General features: G+C 34.4%; 1 protein-coding gene across 1 annotated transcript in view; it reads right to left on the bottom strand.

The window, feature by feature from the left end:
• ODAD2 (outer dynein arm docking complex subunit 2) overlaps positions 1–18,663 on the bottom strand; it is a 90,582-nt gene that overhangs the window by 43,038 nt on the left and 28,881 nt on the right. Inside the window, exons 11-16 of the mRNA XM_068673640.1 lie at positions 13,321–13,467; positions 12,820–13,029; positions 12,425–12,661; positions 10,896–11,006; positions 10,249–10,403; positions 6,561–6,803 (exon numbers count right to left, since the gene is read on the bottom strand). Coding sequence (XP_068529741.1) covers positions 6,561–6,803; positions 10,249–10,403; positions 10,896–11,006; positions 12,425–12,661; positions 12,820–13,029; positions 13,321–13,467 — 1,103 coding nt within the window. The remainder of the gene's footprint in view (positions 1–6,560; positions 6,804–10,248; positions 10,404–10,895; positions 11,007–12,424; positions 12,662–12,819; positions 13,030–13,320; positions 13,468–18,663) is intronic.

Below are 18,663 nucleotides of genomic sequence, written 5' to 3'. Positions count from 1 at the left end.
ACGTATGTCTACATAATAAGGATGACTTCAGTATAAATGTCAAACAAGCTTTTAAATCTCTCCAAATCCCCAAAACTTTCAAGCAATTTTAATAATACTTTCCTGTCATTTCAGAAAGCACATAGATTTTTTTCCTATATTGGATTTAATTAAAAAAAGATCCATGAGTGTTTCTTCTAGTCAAGCAGAGTACTGATCACTTACCAACACGAGATACTTCCTCCCGAGAGGGGCTAAATATAAATGACCCAACTCCAACCAGTATATAAAAATCAAGTGATAAAAGTCAAACACTGAGTTCAGATTTTTCTACCACATTTAAGAAAACAACCTCTAGGCTGATTTATCTTTTTTTTTTTTTTTTTTTTTTTCTTTTTCAAAGCCTTCTTGCCAATTTAAAATTCACTTTCTTCTCAGTTTTCTTGTCTTCTCTTCAGCTTTTCAAGGCAAACTACCCTCACTCTATGGTTCCTTTTCTAAAGAAAATTTTTGCCTTTTGGTTGAAGACCAGAAATATGAGTTGTCTTAGACTCAACAGAATAGCTCAGAATATCTGAAAGTGTTGTCCTCAGTCCATTCAATGTGTATAAAACAAAGAATGGTATGGAATAAACAAACAAATCCCCAAATTACATTCTTCATCACCGACCAGTGGTTTCACTCATTTATACTAGATTAACTCAAATGTTCTTCTATGCAGAAGAACGATACTGTCAAATTTTCATACTGGAAGAATTATGGTTGTGTCACCATAGAAGCACAAACCCTTTTATTTCCATCTTACTAAGAATATACATTTGCCAATTAAAGAAAGCATTGGTAAACACGTGACTAAATCCCTTCTCAATTCCATTTTTTTCAACCTTTACGTGGTTTCAGTGTATCAGATGAAGAAACTGGATGTTAAACTAGCATGTCTGCTATAAAAGCAATGGGAACACTAAAATAAATGGCCCTGAAAAATGTTTCCTCTATAAAAGTGTTTGGATGTTAGTTTCCTTTCTATATGAAAATTCCTTTTTAAAGAGGGCAAAAACATGCATTCAAATTTCTTTACAAATAAAGACAGACCTGTAATCTTGAAAATTTCAGCTCTGATGGCATCACTCTAACCAATATTCAGATTTGTTTGTACAATGCTTTTGTATCTAATTTTCATCCCCAAACTGATTATAACATCATTAGCAGGACACTGTAATATAGCTACTTATCACAATAAATACAAAGAAACTGTAAAATTTCCTTTGGTTGGCTTTCAGTTCTGCATTCATTCATATCTAGTACATTAGTTGCCCTGTGGTTACAGTCACTGAGATGAGATGCTTTCTAATAATTTGTTGATGTAATAAAGGCAAAACTAAGCTACAGTTAAAGCTGTATTAATCATGGGACTGTTAAAGAAGTGGTCTTTAAATAAAGAGGCAGAATATTTTGAAAGCTGAAGGGAATCTCATAAAAGCTGAAATAATGTGATATTTAGATGATATTTAAAAAGTCTTACTATTTAATAATTTAAAGTTTAAACATTTAACTGGTTTATACAATAGCTGTATTGTATACACTTAAAGAATCTAATGTATAGAACACTATTAATAGCATAAATTTTAACAGGCATGAAACTCACCCACAGTAGGAATATTAATTTCATTATAGGTAATTACTATCTGTTGCTTCACTACAAGTACACAGTGCTATTTGCTATTTGACCAGTGCAGATAACTTCACAAGACAGTTTTTATGAATGACTTGCAGTGGCTGTTTATAGATCACAGTTGCTTAATAGAGGCTTTTTACATTGCATTTATGAAACTTGATGTCATAGCGCCACTGAATATCACGGTATGTCTGCAAAAATTTGGTCACAATTCTAGGAATTTACATTGTTTTCTAAAATATATCTGAAACTAGCAAAAACTGTTAATCTGAAATTGTACTCCTCTTTAGAATTCAGATTTAATATTGTACCTTTCCAGTAGAAACTTCAAAATGAATTGCTTAAACACCACACACACAGAGCATAGGCATCTGTTTGTCATATCTATCATCTTTTTCTGTTACAGTATTATTTGACAGAACTTTTGAGAAGTCTAGTTCTATTGTCTGCCAATTTAGACCACTAATACAGATATAAATAAACAAAGTTAAACTGACTCTGTATTGTGCTTACTGGTAAGATTACAGGGTTTAATTCTGGCAGATTGTAATCTTGTCTTTTCTGAAACCACAACTTAGTATGTTTCTTAAAACTTCCACTATTTGCTAGAGTGCTTTAATGAATAGAATTATATACAAATGTCTTCAACTCCATCTGTCTGGCTAAAATATTTGTACATTTTAATTTATAATATTCTAAAACATCAGTTTTGAATGCTAGAGTTGAAGTCTATGGGTTTTCGAATGAAAAGTGCAAATGAAAATCTAATGTTGGCTAAAGAATGAGCATTAATAGTCTGGTTTTGATAATATAAAAAGAATAACTGTGAAAGTTCTTTAAAATGACAAACATACATAAAAGATATGCAGAGGCATCTCTGTCAATGCTGTGCAGCAGCACTCTGCAGCAGACAGAGTGTGGAAAACAGGTTCAGCTTATTATTGCTGTAAGAGAATCGGGTTGCCAATCTTTATACAGAAGATTTAGATTCGCCCATGCCAATCTACTACTCCTCTTTGTCAATGCATGCTTCTTCCATGGAACATATGATAAAAATACATTATTTCCCTCAGTATTTAACTCCACTGTTTCACGGAACGTGCTCTGTTTTTTTTTTATAATCCAGAATCAAATTTTATTTCCTACATGAATCCTATCCTCTTCATTACATACCCTTGAATCACTCACAGAAACTTCATGAGCTCCACCCTTTCAGTGTGTGTGGTTTCCACATGCCTACTGCTGCAAGTATAACAGTCAAAATAGAAGACTGTTCAGCTGAAAGGCTCTAAGGCTAACTTTACTAAGCACATGCAGCTAATAGAATGTGACAATATATTTGAAAATTCTCAATTCTTACTGAGAGTTAGATACTAACTTGAAATTTTCCTGCTTTGCTCTGGGTTTCTAGTACATATCAAGGTCAATGACAGCAGGATCCATAAGAATCATCATACTTCTAGGTGTTTCTGTAGTGCTAAATTAAAACAGAATCTCTCTAAACACTGCTTGTCCAAACCAAGTGACAAATAAGACAAGCCTTAAGACCTAACAGCCAAATTGACAAGAGAAAAGCTAATAGAAAAGATCAACTGATCTCCTAGACCCCATCAAGACATTCCATGAAAAGATGATTACAAAATAAGGAATGTAATAATGATTCATTCAACTGAACCAGGAAGACCAGAAACAGATAATTATCAAACTTCAATAGAAAGTCATCATGTGTATATACTTAGAGGCTACGAAGTGGCTTTGCTTCTTTCCAGAAGAACATCTTGGAAGATCTCCACATTCTTGTTAAGATGAGCAATAGATTGTAAAGAGCTGAAAGCATTAGAAGAGCTCAAACAGCGTTTCTCAGATGTATTTCAAGACAGCTATTCTTAGCACAACAAAGCAACTCATGAAACAACAACAAGAAAAAAAAAAAGTGTAAGACATAAAAGGGAATGAGATGGTAGAGCTGTGCATCCTCTTCTTTCCAAATTAAAGTTATTAGTACAGTAGGAAAGCAAATGTTTCCAGGTACTTTGCTACCACATGGATCTTTTAGATGTCTTTTAATACTTCGATAAGATTAAACAAGAATAAATAAGGTAATAATGGGAATAGTAGAGTGGCTAGCACCTGAACTATTTTTATCATATAATCATACAGTGATAGAATATACAAGTTGGAAAGGACTCACAAGGATCATCGAGTCCAACTTCTGGGTCCCCAAAGGACCACCCAAATAAATAAATAAATAAATAAATAAATAAATAAATAAATAAATCAGACCACATGTCTGAGAAAATTGTCCAAATGCTTCTTGAACTCTGGCAGCTTGGTGCCATGACTGTGTCACAAAAACACAATGCACCACATACTCGGAATCTGAGCATCCTTAGCATGAAGTGTTCACAGTCTGGAGCTTTCATATCACTAATTTATAAATTGAGTAGCAATATATCAACATATTCAAACATTAAAAAATAAAAAAAATATCTCAGAAACAAAAGGCTGAGTCCCACATTCTGCAATTAGAACAAAGTGATACTACAGATCAGGTATCCTACATGTGTTTGGTGACCCACTCTTCTCAAAAAGAAGATTGGTTTGTATGCGGAGTTAGTCTCAGCTCCTGCTATACTGGTCTGAGGAGGAGGATAGAGAAGAGGAATGGATGGCCCATGATTTGGGGTGGGGGAAGAGGGGAATCTAATACTTTAAGCCTGCAAGAGGCAGAGTCCTCAACCAAACAAATCATTGAAATGTGTGAATAATTGCATTGATATTGATGTTTAAACTAAGCATCGTTTAAACATTGTGATGGATCAGGATCAAACTTATCTGCACCTGGCTGAATCGTGCCTCTGGAAAAAAATGCATTATCTCTTCTAGTGCTATGAGTCTGAACTTGCACTAGCACAATACTTCAGGTAAATGTCACAGTAATAGACGTAATTTCTCTGTAAGTGTTTTTGTTGTTGTTATTGCTGTTGGAGCAAAAAGTATATTTTGCTCCTGGAATAAGTTCCTTGCTAATGTTTTAAAATATTTTCAAAATATTAATAAATAAAAAGAAATGTTGAGAACCTTTGATAAAGATTTTTTTTCATATGAACTGAATTCAACATTTCAATCCTTCACCCACTCTTGGCAAACTCTTTCAAGTTTCCTCCCAAACAACCTGTACTCTCTCCTTAAAAACAAGATGGACTTTGTTTTATCACAATTTTAGCAGCAACTTGTGTTATTTTTGGTGCTTATGCTGACCACATTCCAGTGTGAAGCTATCCATACTGGATATTACACGTGGTAGTCCTGAGTACTGGCATATGTCTGAGGTTTCATAATACCAATTTATATTTATTAGCTTTGAAATTTCTTGGTTGATTTACAGAGTTAATTTTGTTAGTACATTACAGCAAAGGTAGACATTCAGTATTCTTCATTTGAGATGCACAGTGAAGATGATTTCATTTATGTGTACTTTTCTGCTACATGGCTAACTGTTCACACAACCCATGTTTACAGTTGTGTACCATCTAGCCTTTTGCCACTGGGTGACAGCCAAAGCATGAAAACAAAAGCCCTATTCAGGAAAAGAATTCCCTGCACTGCTATATGAATATCAAGTGAATTATGCAAATCAGAACAGGAGGAGCTTACTAAAACTCTTTTTCTGATCTTCCATATGTATAAGGAAGGAAATATGCTGAGAATCTTGAGGTAAATATCCCTGTAAGGGAACAGGAAGAACAGTAAATGCCCACCTCAACTTTTAACTGGAACACTTAATCATAAAGCTCAAGGATCTTTGTAAGCTGTACAAATCTACATCACAAAACTGAAGAGAGCAGCAACTTTCTGAGTAAAAAGGCAGTCTTTCTCTTTGGTCTTGCAAAGGAGTAAGAGGAAAGAAAAGGATGCAAGAAAGTCTCAGTTCATAAAAGGAATTACGAAGAGGGACAGAACAGATAAAATACAAATAACACCCTATTTCAAAAATTTTGAAATTATTTTTCATGACAGTAAATGCACACATTTCTTTTGGAATTGCTTTCTCTAATTTAGGAAATTAGTTATGATTCAAGAACAGATGTAAAAGGAAAAGAGGCATAAGCAGGTACCTATCATACAGCACTTGTAAATAGGTGCTTTGTAACTTTGAAATTTAATTTTAATAAAAATAATTTCACTACAGTTCTATATGATTTACCCCCAAACATAAAAGCTTTATATTCTATACATTTTCTCAAGGAAAAAAATGTATTCCTATTTAGCACATTTACAGTAAGAAATAACTAATCCACACAGTAAAATTTCCTTTTAAGTCAGACTATAATTGACAAAACTAAAACCTTCTAAAGTGTTTAACCTGAAATTGAGTCTACTACTAATGCTGATGAACTGATAGAAGTATAGTAGGCAGTCCTCAACCCCGAGTTGAATTACCACAAACTGGAAATAGCTTTTCAAACATCCCTATTACATGAACCAACTATTCTGTGATCAAAATGGCATAAAATACAATTTGAACACAGGAAAAAAAACTATTTTACAGTGAGAAAGTTCAAATACTGGAACAGGTTGCCCGGAGAGGATGTTGAGTCTCCATCCATGGAGACATTCATAACCTGACTGGATGTGGTCCTGAGTGATTTGCTTTAGCTGACCCTGTCTGAGCAGGGGGGTTGGACTAGATGATCTAAATAGGTCCCTTCCAACCTCAATGGTTCTATGATTCCATGTTATCTGATTGTAGAGAGACATATTTTTAATATTTTGTAACAAATTTTAAATATCATTGCATGTGAACCTTGAATATTCTCCCCAAAATATTAACAATATTTCTCTCAGAATTACTCAAAATATGTATTTTTTTGCAATATTCACAATGTCAATATGAATGGCTTACATCATATTTTCAGGTTCTGTTGCACACGCTCCCACTGCTTTTGTTACATTCACAAGCAGTGCCTGATTGGTTCCAGTGAGTAACTTCACTAGGGGTGGTATTCCACCACATTTACGGATAATAGCTCGATGTCTTGGTTCTTGGCAACATTCTCCCAGTGCTCCAACGATATTTACAAGGACTTCTTCAGGTTGATCAGTGAGCAGTCCTACCAAAACTTCTACGACTTTATAATCATGAAATCTAAATGACAGCAATAAAAACAAAGTAGTTGTTATCAGTATGTTACTACTGTAAGGTAATCCTTAATTTCTGTAATTAAATTATCTTGATGAACAAAGCACAATATAGGTAAGCCATTTCAATTAGTTCTTGTAAGTGCGACATATAGCATCATTTCTTACTTTACCTTTTTAACTATATTTCTCTGTTTTACTGTTCTAGAAATACAAAGAGTAGTTTGAGGAGTGTTGAAAATTTAACATGCGGATGAAACATCTTTAACTAGCTGTAAACATACTGGAAGACTAGCAAGTACAGTGGCATCCTAACTTCCATTTCTTTTTTCTGCCATGTTAACAATAGGTAGAGCAGGAGTATATCTGACCCTCTTCCACCTTTCTGGAGCCAAAGGATCACCCTGACGATTCAAACACTTTAGTGGTTTACCCTCATCAGTTCTATAGCTAGTTCAGGCCTAATATGTGCATTTTCTTACTGTAAGACTAGAACTATGTTAGATTTAATTTTGGAATTAATAGAATTAAGAAAATAGTTGACAGAAATTTGAGTTGACTTTTACATTAATACTTCCCTCATAGCACTTTTGGTACTGATGATCAAAAACACGTTTGTAAAAATCCTGGAGTTTTCTTGTGCGGGCTCCATCCTACAAACAGATGCATGCTAAACCTCAGAATTTAATCTTCTGGAACAGTACTTTAGTTCTCAGCACTGGGGTCACCCCATTTCTAAGTTTGTTTTGTTCAGAACTTAGAGGATTCTTAATGCTCAACAAATATCCTATTTTCCTTTCGCACCTTTTCTATGATACACCTTGACAATTCCACTTAGTGTATCAAACTAGATCTAGCCTGTATATCCCCTATTAATTATGCTTTGATATATATTTTTGTGTAAATATACACGGTTCCTCTCCTAAAAAGATAAATTATCTGAGAGAACTGTTTTCACTTGTGCTCCCCTTATGTCCTCCAGCTTCTGCAAATGTCTACTTGAACTACAGCTACTCATTTTCCAGGAATCAGCTGTACATGACTTTTCTTCCGTACAAAAAAAAAAAAACAACAAAAAAAAACAACAACAACAAAAAAAACCACAGTATTTTTAATATTCTGATAGCAGATCTAGAACTCTGTTTCAATAAAAGAATTAATCTTTCCAAGTGGCTTATTGGTATAATAGTTAATGTTATACTGTGAAATTATAAACTTTATTTTTGTCTGATTTGCTTGGATCTGATAAACATTTGCTTAAAGAGAAAGTCTTTGTTCAATGTAATTTGGAAGTGTCCCTATATTTATATTTCTTTTTTTAAAGAGGAAACACCAACAACATGAAAACAGAGCAACAAAGCAAGTGAACAATTTCAAAAAGAAAAATACTGATTTTCACCAACTATTTTATCAGTGTTGCAGACGAACTGCTTCATGGATGGAATAATATCAGCTGGCTCTGTGATGGGCAGGCTACAGTCTGACAGAGTTGTTGGCTCAGGCCATCTTGTGTCCAGAAGCAGTATGGCTGCTTGCATACAAACAGGAATCTTAGTCAGGCGTAGGCACTTGTACCAGCTCACTGCTGAGTCAGCACAGCATCTCGGCAATATACTTCAGGTATAGGAAGTATTGCAGAGTAGTCTGAAGGTAATTAAGTTGCCCTGCAGGAACCAGCAGGGTTTGTTAGTTCTAGCCTCATGCCAGACTTAAAGTCATCCCCCCAGATCTACTTACGTGATTTCATATCATCCTTCCTCCCTGTTCTGTTTTGTTCTCCCATCCCTGACTTCTGATTGGGTTTATTGCCTCAGACTCAGCAGTGCATAATACATGAATTCAGCTCAAGTCTGGAGCTGTGCCTGGCTAGTAACCTTCATGGAGCTTCAAGCCCTTGCCAAAGATATGCGAGTAGCCCAGCAAAAATCTGTTTGCATTTGCACAGAATTATTGGCTACAACTACACTAATAAATAAAGCAGGCGATGGCTCATTCTGGAGCCCTGAGGACAAGAAGCACAACACAGCATCCATATGGCTAAAATCTCTTACCCTCACAATTCAGGGTGGCCTCACCCATTCTGCCTAATGGAAACAATCTGCTGCCTGTGCTGTTCCCAAGGGGTGTCTGGGCATTGTCTGGAAGAGCTCTTGCTGGCACAGGCCAAACTGTGTGAGAGATCGTGCTAGCAGTTAAACAGCATGGATAATCATAACATAGTGACTGAACCTGAGATTAGGTCCTATTTAGTTTACCAGTATAGACAGAACCACTCAGTTCATCTCGTCACTGATCTGGAACCAGGATGCCTCTGTGCAGACACCCAAAGCTCACAGAAAGGGAGGATATACCTTTCTGAAAAGCCAGGTAACTGTGAAATGAGGAATGCAATAAAAAGTAGAACAGAAGTACAGTATGTAAAGACCATGGCTCTGTATAAGAGCAGTTTGGGAACTCATTTAGGATAGTAAAAAGCTACACTGTACACCCAGATTACTGGAATTCTTTCTGTTTTTTATCCAGTACTTATCTATTATATCTGTTTGTCCAGCAGAGTACACTAAAATTAGGGCTGCAGGAAGAGGTTACCTTTTATTGATTCTCCTCCCAGTCTGTGAATCTCATTCCTCTGTACAGAGCAGCATAACTTCAGCAGGAAGCTTAGCACATACTCCAGTAGAGCAGGCATTTTTTTGAGGTAAGGTGCATGAATCAGATGTATTAATTTAAGATGAGAAGGGCCAGGTATTCTGAGTCATTAAGCTATTCCATAAAAGATAGAGTGATAATTCCTGCTGTCAAATTCTTATATAACCACTCTGGACCATGATACTAAGAGGATGTAAGTACCTATGGTAGGACTCACTACAGTTAAATGCAGTCCTTTAGAAGTTGGGTGTCCAGACCAAGCTACTTTTCTGAGCGCCTTTTATAATCAAGAAAAGAGGCATTTAGGCTAATTATCCTAGCACCCAGTATATTTCTAAAGCAGGTGGACCTAATGGATATTAGATACTTACCTCAGAGTGAGATAATGTTCACTCTCTCTCTCAACCTAAAATGTTAAAGCTAATTGTGCTGACTACACTCTACCGTGCAGCCATGATTGCAGTTTGCAAGCGAGAGAAGAGCGGGTATATAAGATACACATACACGGAAAAATATTTTATGTGTGTTAGTACACCTCCTGGCTTAGTCTTCTGTATATTAACTATTGTTCAGAGGCACCAATTCTCCCCGTTAACTGTTAAGATTCGAGGAACTTAACACTGTTTCCAATGCACCCTGATGAGGTCACCAACAGTTTTTGGCATAATAAAACCTAAGTTGAAAATCCAACTAATCATAAAACATGGTTTTGCAGAATAATGACATAATATTTTGAAAACAATAGAGGCCCACAGAATCAAAACATGATAATGTAATAAATATTTGTAAAACTAAATTGTTACTTTGACACATTCTCTCCACTGATTGCACATTTCCAGATTGCTCCTGTCACAGCTGCTAAAAGTTGTTTATTTTCAGAGTTACCAAGCAGAGTAGATAGTGGTAGTAGACCTCCATGCAGTCTAACCAGGTCACGTGTTTCTTTATCTTCTGCACACTATACAAAAAATTAAATACACATATTATGCAAAATGTGTAAAGCAATGTCTTCAAAAGTTATGTGCATTGTGTTTTAACTAGTCAAATCTAACACAAATGAAAATGCAAGTATTTTATTAAAGTGCCTGAATATGCTAACATTTCACTAAGGGAGTTTAGGCAGTAAACAGCTACTGTAGCAGTGTTTACACTGTCACATTGTCCACTTTGTGGGCAAATAAACAAAAAAATGCATCTTCTTGCACAATAAGCCCTGCCTCTCTCCACTGGTTAACTGGAATTTAGGGCTTGCACACAAGAGGAATAAGAAAATGACTGCAATATCAAAATGCAGCTAAAACATCCTCATAAAAATCAAGCCAAGGATCATCAATACTACTACAAAGTAGTATCTCACACAATAAAGAGTAAAATTGAGAAATACTATGTGTAAACTACATAGAAACAAAGTGTTAACCCTGGCTTTTATCTAATAAGTTAATACAATTACCTTAAATATGGCACTAGCACAATGCATCTGAAGCTCCTCATGCTCAGTATTCAGATTTTTCACAAGGTGCTCAATCATTCCTTCTGTCCTTATTGCCAGTCTGTAACTTGGCTAAAAATATAAATTGCACATTTTAAACCCTGTATGTTTACAGTCAGCATCACCAGTCACAATTAAAACACAGCATTACAATTTAAGTCTTTGATATTTTGAAACCTTGTACTTTATTTTAAGACCAAGCCATGTGCATTGCCCTGGATTGATGTTCTCAAAGCTAAACAAATACATAAATTCTCTTCGGGGCTGTGGTCTTCAAATCTCCAGTAAAACCAGGAACTGCAATGCCTACTTTGTAGCCACCCGACTTACAAGGTGACCAGCATTCCTGCTCAGAGACAGAGAAGGAACAGATGCTTCAGAATGGGATCAACCAGTAATCACTCTACTTCATCTACAGCTGGAAGTCAAAACAACAAATCTATTCCTAGAATAAGGCTAGAAAAATATGTTCTTAGAATTAAAATTTTGCAGTTATGTTTTCTTCCTTTTTTTTTTTTTTTTTTTTTTTAACTACAGAAATTGGAGCAGGGGACCATTTTTTAAGAGAAAGGAAACATCTGCGTTAAAAAAAATGCATTTAGTGTTCCCCCCAAATTATGTCCAGGTTTGGCCTGGTAAGAAATCCTTGAAAATTACACCTGCTGAATACAGACTTACTGAAGACAAAATGCTGTCACATGGAGCAAGCATAAGTTTGTGTAGTTCAAGAAGCTATTTTTGCAAGGACAAACTCTTTCATAATGCAAAATCTTTCCAAAAAAAAATCATGTCTTGCATGTCTCAAATTCACAAAGAGAATTTATTTATATTTTTTTCCATAAGCATGATGCACTATAGTTTCAAATTTGATTCTACAAATGGGGAAATAACCACTCATCTCAGACAGCTATGGTGAAAATAACTGTATTCAAATTTTAAAACTTAATACACTCAAAGCTGTGAAACCTGCCAAGGAAATCTGTAGAGAAATCACATATATTCCTTTCTTCTCTTGACAACCGATCAGACACATTGTCCTTGTGAATTATGTAAAACATTAAAACACACTGTTCTGTACTGCACTGGATCTTCTTGGCGACATCTGCAGGTTAGCTTTGTAGAATTTAAATGTACTGATTAACCAGAATATAACATCTTAATTTCGCAAATTTCATTTCTTAAGTATGATTTAAAAAAAAATGAAACTCATTAAGTATTTCATTTCTATATACTTTCTTTCGTGAACTACTCTTAGCCTTTAAAATAAAATAAAAAAAAATATATGTGATCTTTATTACAAGCTCTAACCTTCTCAAAAAACTTTGCACAGAGTATCTACATCCAGAGTGGAAACTTCCTGATGGGATAACTGTGCCAGTAACTGTCCTGGAGAAGCTTCATTTTTAAATGATAGTCAAAATGTAATGCTTCTTTTTAGTAGTCAATTATTTTAATGACTGGAAATACCTTAGCTGTATGTGTTTACCTACCTCTGAAGCACATTCTTGTAGTGTCCCTGCAACTGGGGTTAGGATGCTTTTATGTGAACTTTTGAGCCATTCAGCTAATAATGGAATGCCTCCAGCTTTACGGATTGCTTCTTTGTTTTTGGTACTTTTGCTGCAGCTCCAGAGTGCTAAAGCCCCACAGCGTGCTATTTCAGTATCTTTTGCCTGAGATGGTGTTAGACCAGTTGATCTTACTGAAGTACATGCCAACAATCCAACCTAAAAAAAAACAAAAAAAAACAAAAAAAAACAACTTTTTTTATTTGTCTACAAATATGTGTCATAGTAAGCTTATTAAGCTGCTTTTTAATGATGGCACATACTATCTGAAGACTCATGTATGCAAAAAATGACACTTTGGGAAAAAATATACTTACCAATCTCTTGATTCCTCCATGAAGCCTTACTGTCCTTCGTGCTCGTTTAAATCTAGCAACATTAGCAATTGTTTCAGCTGCCAAACATTTTAGTTCTTTATCTGGCGAGTCCAATATTTTCACCATGATCTCTAAGCCCCCAAGATCTGCAATTGCATGTCTGATCAATGTATTTTGACTAATTTCCTTCAGGATTTTTAATGAACCAATCTAAATAATGGAAGATAACAGACATTAAACATTATTTAAGAGTACATAAGCAGAAAAATCTATAAAATGAAGGGTTACATAGAACATTTTAACTTTTAAATCAAATCAGAAGAAAGCAATTGAAAATCATTGAAACTGATTTTCATCTAATAAGTCCTTGCAATTGAGAAAATACAGGGAAAAAAAAAGAAAAAAAAAAACAGTTTTCTTCATCCTATATAACCATTAAAATTGAAAACATATGCTAATAGAAAAGGTATATTCACAGCTCTTTTCAACAAAGCTACTTACCTGGCATTTAATTTCTTCTGTATCAAGTAAATTAATTAACACTTCAAGACACCCAATGTCTCTGATGGCCAGCTGGCATGTTTCTTGAGCCAGATTGAAATCTCTCATTGAACACAATGCAATTACTGTAGCTGTTGGATTACCTCCCTAAAAAAAAGCAAATATTTAACATATATAAAGTGCATTTAATATAAAACCTAATCTTTTCTACTACTAGTAGTAAAACTTATACTAAAGGAGAAACTTGTTAGATTATTTTTTATTCTATATTGTCAAATGACATAGACATAATAAGAAATGGAATTATTCATAAAGTCTGCAAATGACATATAGATCAAGGTGAGAATGAATAGCACAGATGACTTATGACTAATACAGCCTGCTGTGAATGGACAAGTAAATTAGATAGTCATGTATTAGAAGTTTTGGTATGAGCACATATCAAAAGAACACACGGTGAAGATACAGACATTTCAGAGAAGCTATCTGCATTCTTTGCATTGGTGTTTACTATAGAAGAAATCAAAGAGACTCCAAACTGGAATCATTCCTCGTGGAGGACATTTCAGAAGATTTGCCTGAAACTGAAGTTACTGTTGAAAAAGTTATTAAAGAAATCCTGACATAGTAAACAATAAAAAAAAAATGCCACTACTAGAGAGCATTCAATTGAGTTATAAAGAAAACTGAGGGTAAAATAGTTGATCGAGTACAAATGGTATGTATCCGGTCACTTGAAACTACCTGATCACTGAAGTACCAGGAAACAACAAATGTTTTTTAAAAGAGTTCAGTAGTTATCCAAGGACTGTTAGCCAAATATCTGTACTGGAAAAAAGAGTAGACTGTAATAATGAACAGAATTAAAAGACATCTGCCTAAATATGACATTCTTGGTACAGTATGATATATTTAAGAGTCAGCATAGATCTGTTAAAAGAAGTCCTGCCTTACAAAACTTGCAAAGTTTGTGGCAATGCCAGTCTAGCTGATAAGTTTAACTAGTTGATATGTCTACATAAATCTTTAGACAAAACCCCTGATAGCTTTCATAGAAACTAGGCCACTATATTATACGACTGAAGGTCATTGCATAGATTAAAAAGAATGACTAAAAGATAGGAAACTGGGAATAAGAGTAAATGGTCAGTTCAATGAAGAGGACTGATTTAGTGGAGTTCCATGGATATGTGTTGAAGTTGTGAAATTTGACATACTCATAAACACTCTGGAAAACAAAAGGACTAGTTACACAACAAAGTTTGCTGATGATACTATGCTACTACTTAAACCAAGCCATTTAGGTCCAGTTGTGACAAACTGCTAAAGAATCTACTAAGGCTAAGATGGCAATAAAATAGCAAATGAGAAAATGAGAACTGATGCACATCAGAAAAACAAAACAAAACAACAAAAAACAATCCTAAATCAACAGATGAAATGTTGAGTTTTCAAACGACCATTCAAAATTAGATGTTATATTTTGTGATTATGTGAGATGACAATCAAAAACCAAACAGAATATTAGGACTTGGGAAAAAAAAATGTGAACAGAGAATGTCACTATAACACTGTTTAAACCCATGCTTCACATGCACCTTAAAAACTTTTTTTTAATTTCTGCAGCCTCAATTTCAAGATTACTGTAGCATCGGAAATATTTCAGAGAAAACAGCAAAGATAATGCAAGGTTTTTTCAGTCTAGAAGGATAAGCGAAGGGATGTGATAAGAGGCCTGCAATGTTAGGAATGGCATTGAGCAGGATAAATAGGGACGAAATGTTAAATGTCTCTTTAAATACAGATATAAACTCTTTTAATAATGGGAAGTTAAAAATAAATAAAAGGTGTAGGTTCATGAAAAAAAAAAGTAATAAAATAAAATGGTTCCAAGTGGAACTAGCTGTGCAAGGATTCTATGAAAGCTGAAAGTTTTTATGAGTTTAAGAAGAGACTCAATGAGTTCATGAAAAGTAATCCACTGAAGGTCAGTAAAACCATAAATATCTCACTCAGTTTCCAATTCCCTGAGCTAAAAATGGGTAGGGGTTGGAGGAGTATTACACTCATGTTTGCCCTGTTCCTACTCTGCCCTGTGCATTCATTCTTTTGTCCAGGTTTCTTCTTCCTTGGTAGAATACAAGCAGAGCTTCACGCTACTACATGTTATGCAGTGAAGTTTCCCACATTTATGGAAATCAGAGTTTAGGCTATCTAGAGTGCATGAGAAGAGCTTTAACCACAGAAAACTTCCATTGTGATTATCTTGTCTCCCTTCCTGTTGCAGTCAGGATATTGGGCCACTCTGACTTACCATCTGCCCCAAACAAGTCTCTTTGATGTCCAAATTCAAGGTCATACTCTTACAAATAATGAAAACAGGATACACCCCAGTGTAGGAGTTCTATACGGGAAACCAGGGCATGTAAAAAGACTTGTGATGTTGAATAAGAATTTGAGATTACAGTGTATCATTTGATTGAAGTGATATTTTATGATATTTTGGGTAGATAAGTGAATATACTGAATAGGAATATAGGCATTACCTCCTTTTAGGCACTTGTGCTACTACCGGTATTGTGTGTCCAATTTTCTTTTTTACAGTTCTAGAAGGAAAGTGAAAAAATGGAGATGATTCAAAGAAGAGAAAGAAAAGTTACTGTAAGCCTGGAAAACTGCTGCATGAAGTCAGACATGAGAAACACTATTTAGTTTATTAACAAGTAAGGTAAGGTATGATTTATTCATAGTGAAAGAATACATCTGTGAGGAAAAGGAATGTGATCACAGTGCACTCTGCAGCCTATCCTGATGTTTGATGATTTGAGGTAAAAGGTACTTGAATTTACATGACAAGTAAAGTGCAAGTTTTCCACAGTGTGGTTAGTTATCCTTTGGAAGAAGTTTTTAGGGTGACGATAAGTTTTCCTGCAGTGGAAATTTTTCAGTCAAGATTGGATGTTTTTCTAAAAGATAAGCTCTATTTCAGCCACAGCGACTAGACTAAGACCAAGAAAAAGATCAAAGAATACACCCTGTTGTAGGCAGAAAGTTAAACCATATGATAACAATAGATTCTTTTGAACCCCTAACACAGATTTACTATTAATCAAATCAGAAACGAATCCAGCTACACAAAAATTGGGAGGGTGAGCTACCATGAAGCTGCAAAAGAAGCTGGAGTGCATGAACAATGGCAAGTGCTGCTCAGGAGGAAGTTACAATTTAGTGCACATAGTAAATCAAACTACTGTCTCCACCTCCCAAACGCCTTTGAATTCCAAGGAAGCTCTGGCTCACACCCAGATTTGAACTGTGCTGCCCAAGCCCATCTATTTTAAATGACACCTTTGAAACTGTCAAAGACTTTGAGCCAACATTTTCCAGAGGAAAATAATTTGCTAATCTGTGTACATCAGACCAAAATATAAAATACTAAAAAACTGAGTAATGTTTGCTAATGTGAAACAAGTAGATCTAACCAAAACACTGACATTTTGCAGCATATTTCTTAAACGTAAACCATAGCAGTAAAACAGATACACTGTAAAAAAAGTATTTAAAAGTATTTAAATTTAACACGCTCTTCTTCAGCAGATACCATAAAAGGTAGCTGTTATGCCCAAAATGAATGTGAGAAAAACGCTTGGTAAAATTTCAGATCAGTAGCTTATATCAGACTAAACTTTTCTGTTAATCAATGAAGTATATGTGGATGGCACCTCATAGCTAATTTTACTCAAATTTCTTGTAACTATAGATACCCACAGAACTTCCCCAGCAAATTGCTTAAAAGTGGTGTGGTTTTTTGTTTGTTTGTTTGTTTGTTTTTAACATCTGTAACATATCTTGTCCTAAAGGAAGATTTCTACAAATTAGTCATGTTATCTTTTTATCTGTCATTTTAGCCTTGACTTCAGAAGAAAATGCCACTTGTGCCTAGCTTTAAGAACATATTTTGATCTATTTTGTACATTATCTCCTATAGAATAAAGTATTGTAGCAATTTCTCAAATATTTTCCTAGAAATCAGTTTATCCACATCTCAAAGTTTAAACGTTTTTTTTTTTAAATCTATACAATATTGAAAAACTACACAGAATATTCGATAGCTCAAAAGAACTAACGGTTGTCCTTTTGTGAAGTTTATGGTCTTTTCATATAGCTTAATAGTTTGAGGTTTATTTTGCTTTGAATTATAAAATAATAATAAAAAAATTGCAACAGGTGTTTAAAGAGAAATTTTCTCTTTTTATTACTTTATATAACTGTAAGAAAGGTATTATTGACCTGACAAATGACATCTCTTCTTTTGAGAAGTGCTTCTCCTGTAGTGAAACTACATTTATATATAATGTAGTAATTCATATTTCACTTATATGCATAATGGCTGGCATGAGACATTTAATACAGACAAAGTTTAAAAAAAATAAACAACTTTTAATTCTCTTATATTAAATCAAAAATAGAACAGTATATGAAAAAATATATATGCATTCAATTTTTTTCAGCTTCAAAACTGAAAGCTGAAAATGCATAACTCATGTTTTCAAAGTAAAACCACAAAAAAATATTTTTCATATGTTCTGAAGCATCAGTTCTACAAAATAAGAAATTATACCAATGGTTTCAACGATTATTTTTTTCTTTCCTGAAGTTATCATTACAGCAAGTCTTCCAGTACTTACAACACAGATTTAACATGCATGGAAATACTTACCTCTCCATTAAGTTGACATAAAATCTGCATCATGTTGTTATAACATTTGAAATCTGATATGTTGGATACAAAATAAACTCTACTGGCAGATTAACAATCATTTTTAAGGCTTCAAATTAAACACAGATTTAGTTTAAAATCTGTCTCTCTTCCTATATGGTGGTATAACATATACGTCCACAAATTAAATGAAAATTTTAAGAGCATCAGTGTTATACTATCAGTAAAACATCTTCTGTGAAATGTATGTAATGTCACTTTTCTGATACTCAGAGCTCATGGATGAGAATTACAGAACTATAAAGATATAAAAATATATGTATACAATGCCAGCTTTATTAGACAATGATTAGATATTATACACATTTGGTATCTATGAGTTTGATCTCACTTTCTGTGCTGGGTGGGTGAAAGATTAGGAAAAGACCAGTATGAGAACTTCCCCATAAAACTTCTCCATTACAGTAGGACAGGGTGTGGAGCCCACCTTTACATTCTTTCCTCAGTTTTAAAGGGCATTTCAGGAATGATGAAAGCTACAGAGGTGTCGTGCAAAAGTTGCTGAATAATCGGTTCATTAATAAAAAGGTAAATCAAGATTTAATGTCAAAAGGAATATTAGC

This window comes from Anas acuta, chromosome 2 (assembly GCF_963932015.1).
Source record: "Anas acuta chromosome 2, bAnaAcu1.1, whole genome shotgun sequence".
Lineage (NCBI taxonomy): Eukaryota > Metazoa > Chordata > Aves > Anseriformes > Anatidae > Anas > Anas acuta.
Note: the sequence above shows the minus strand (reverse complement) of the source record. Positions and strands in the feature narration are given on the sequence as shown.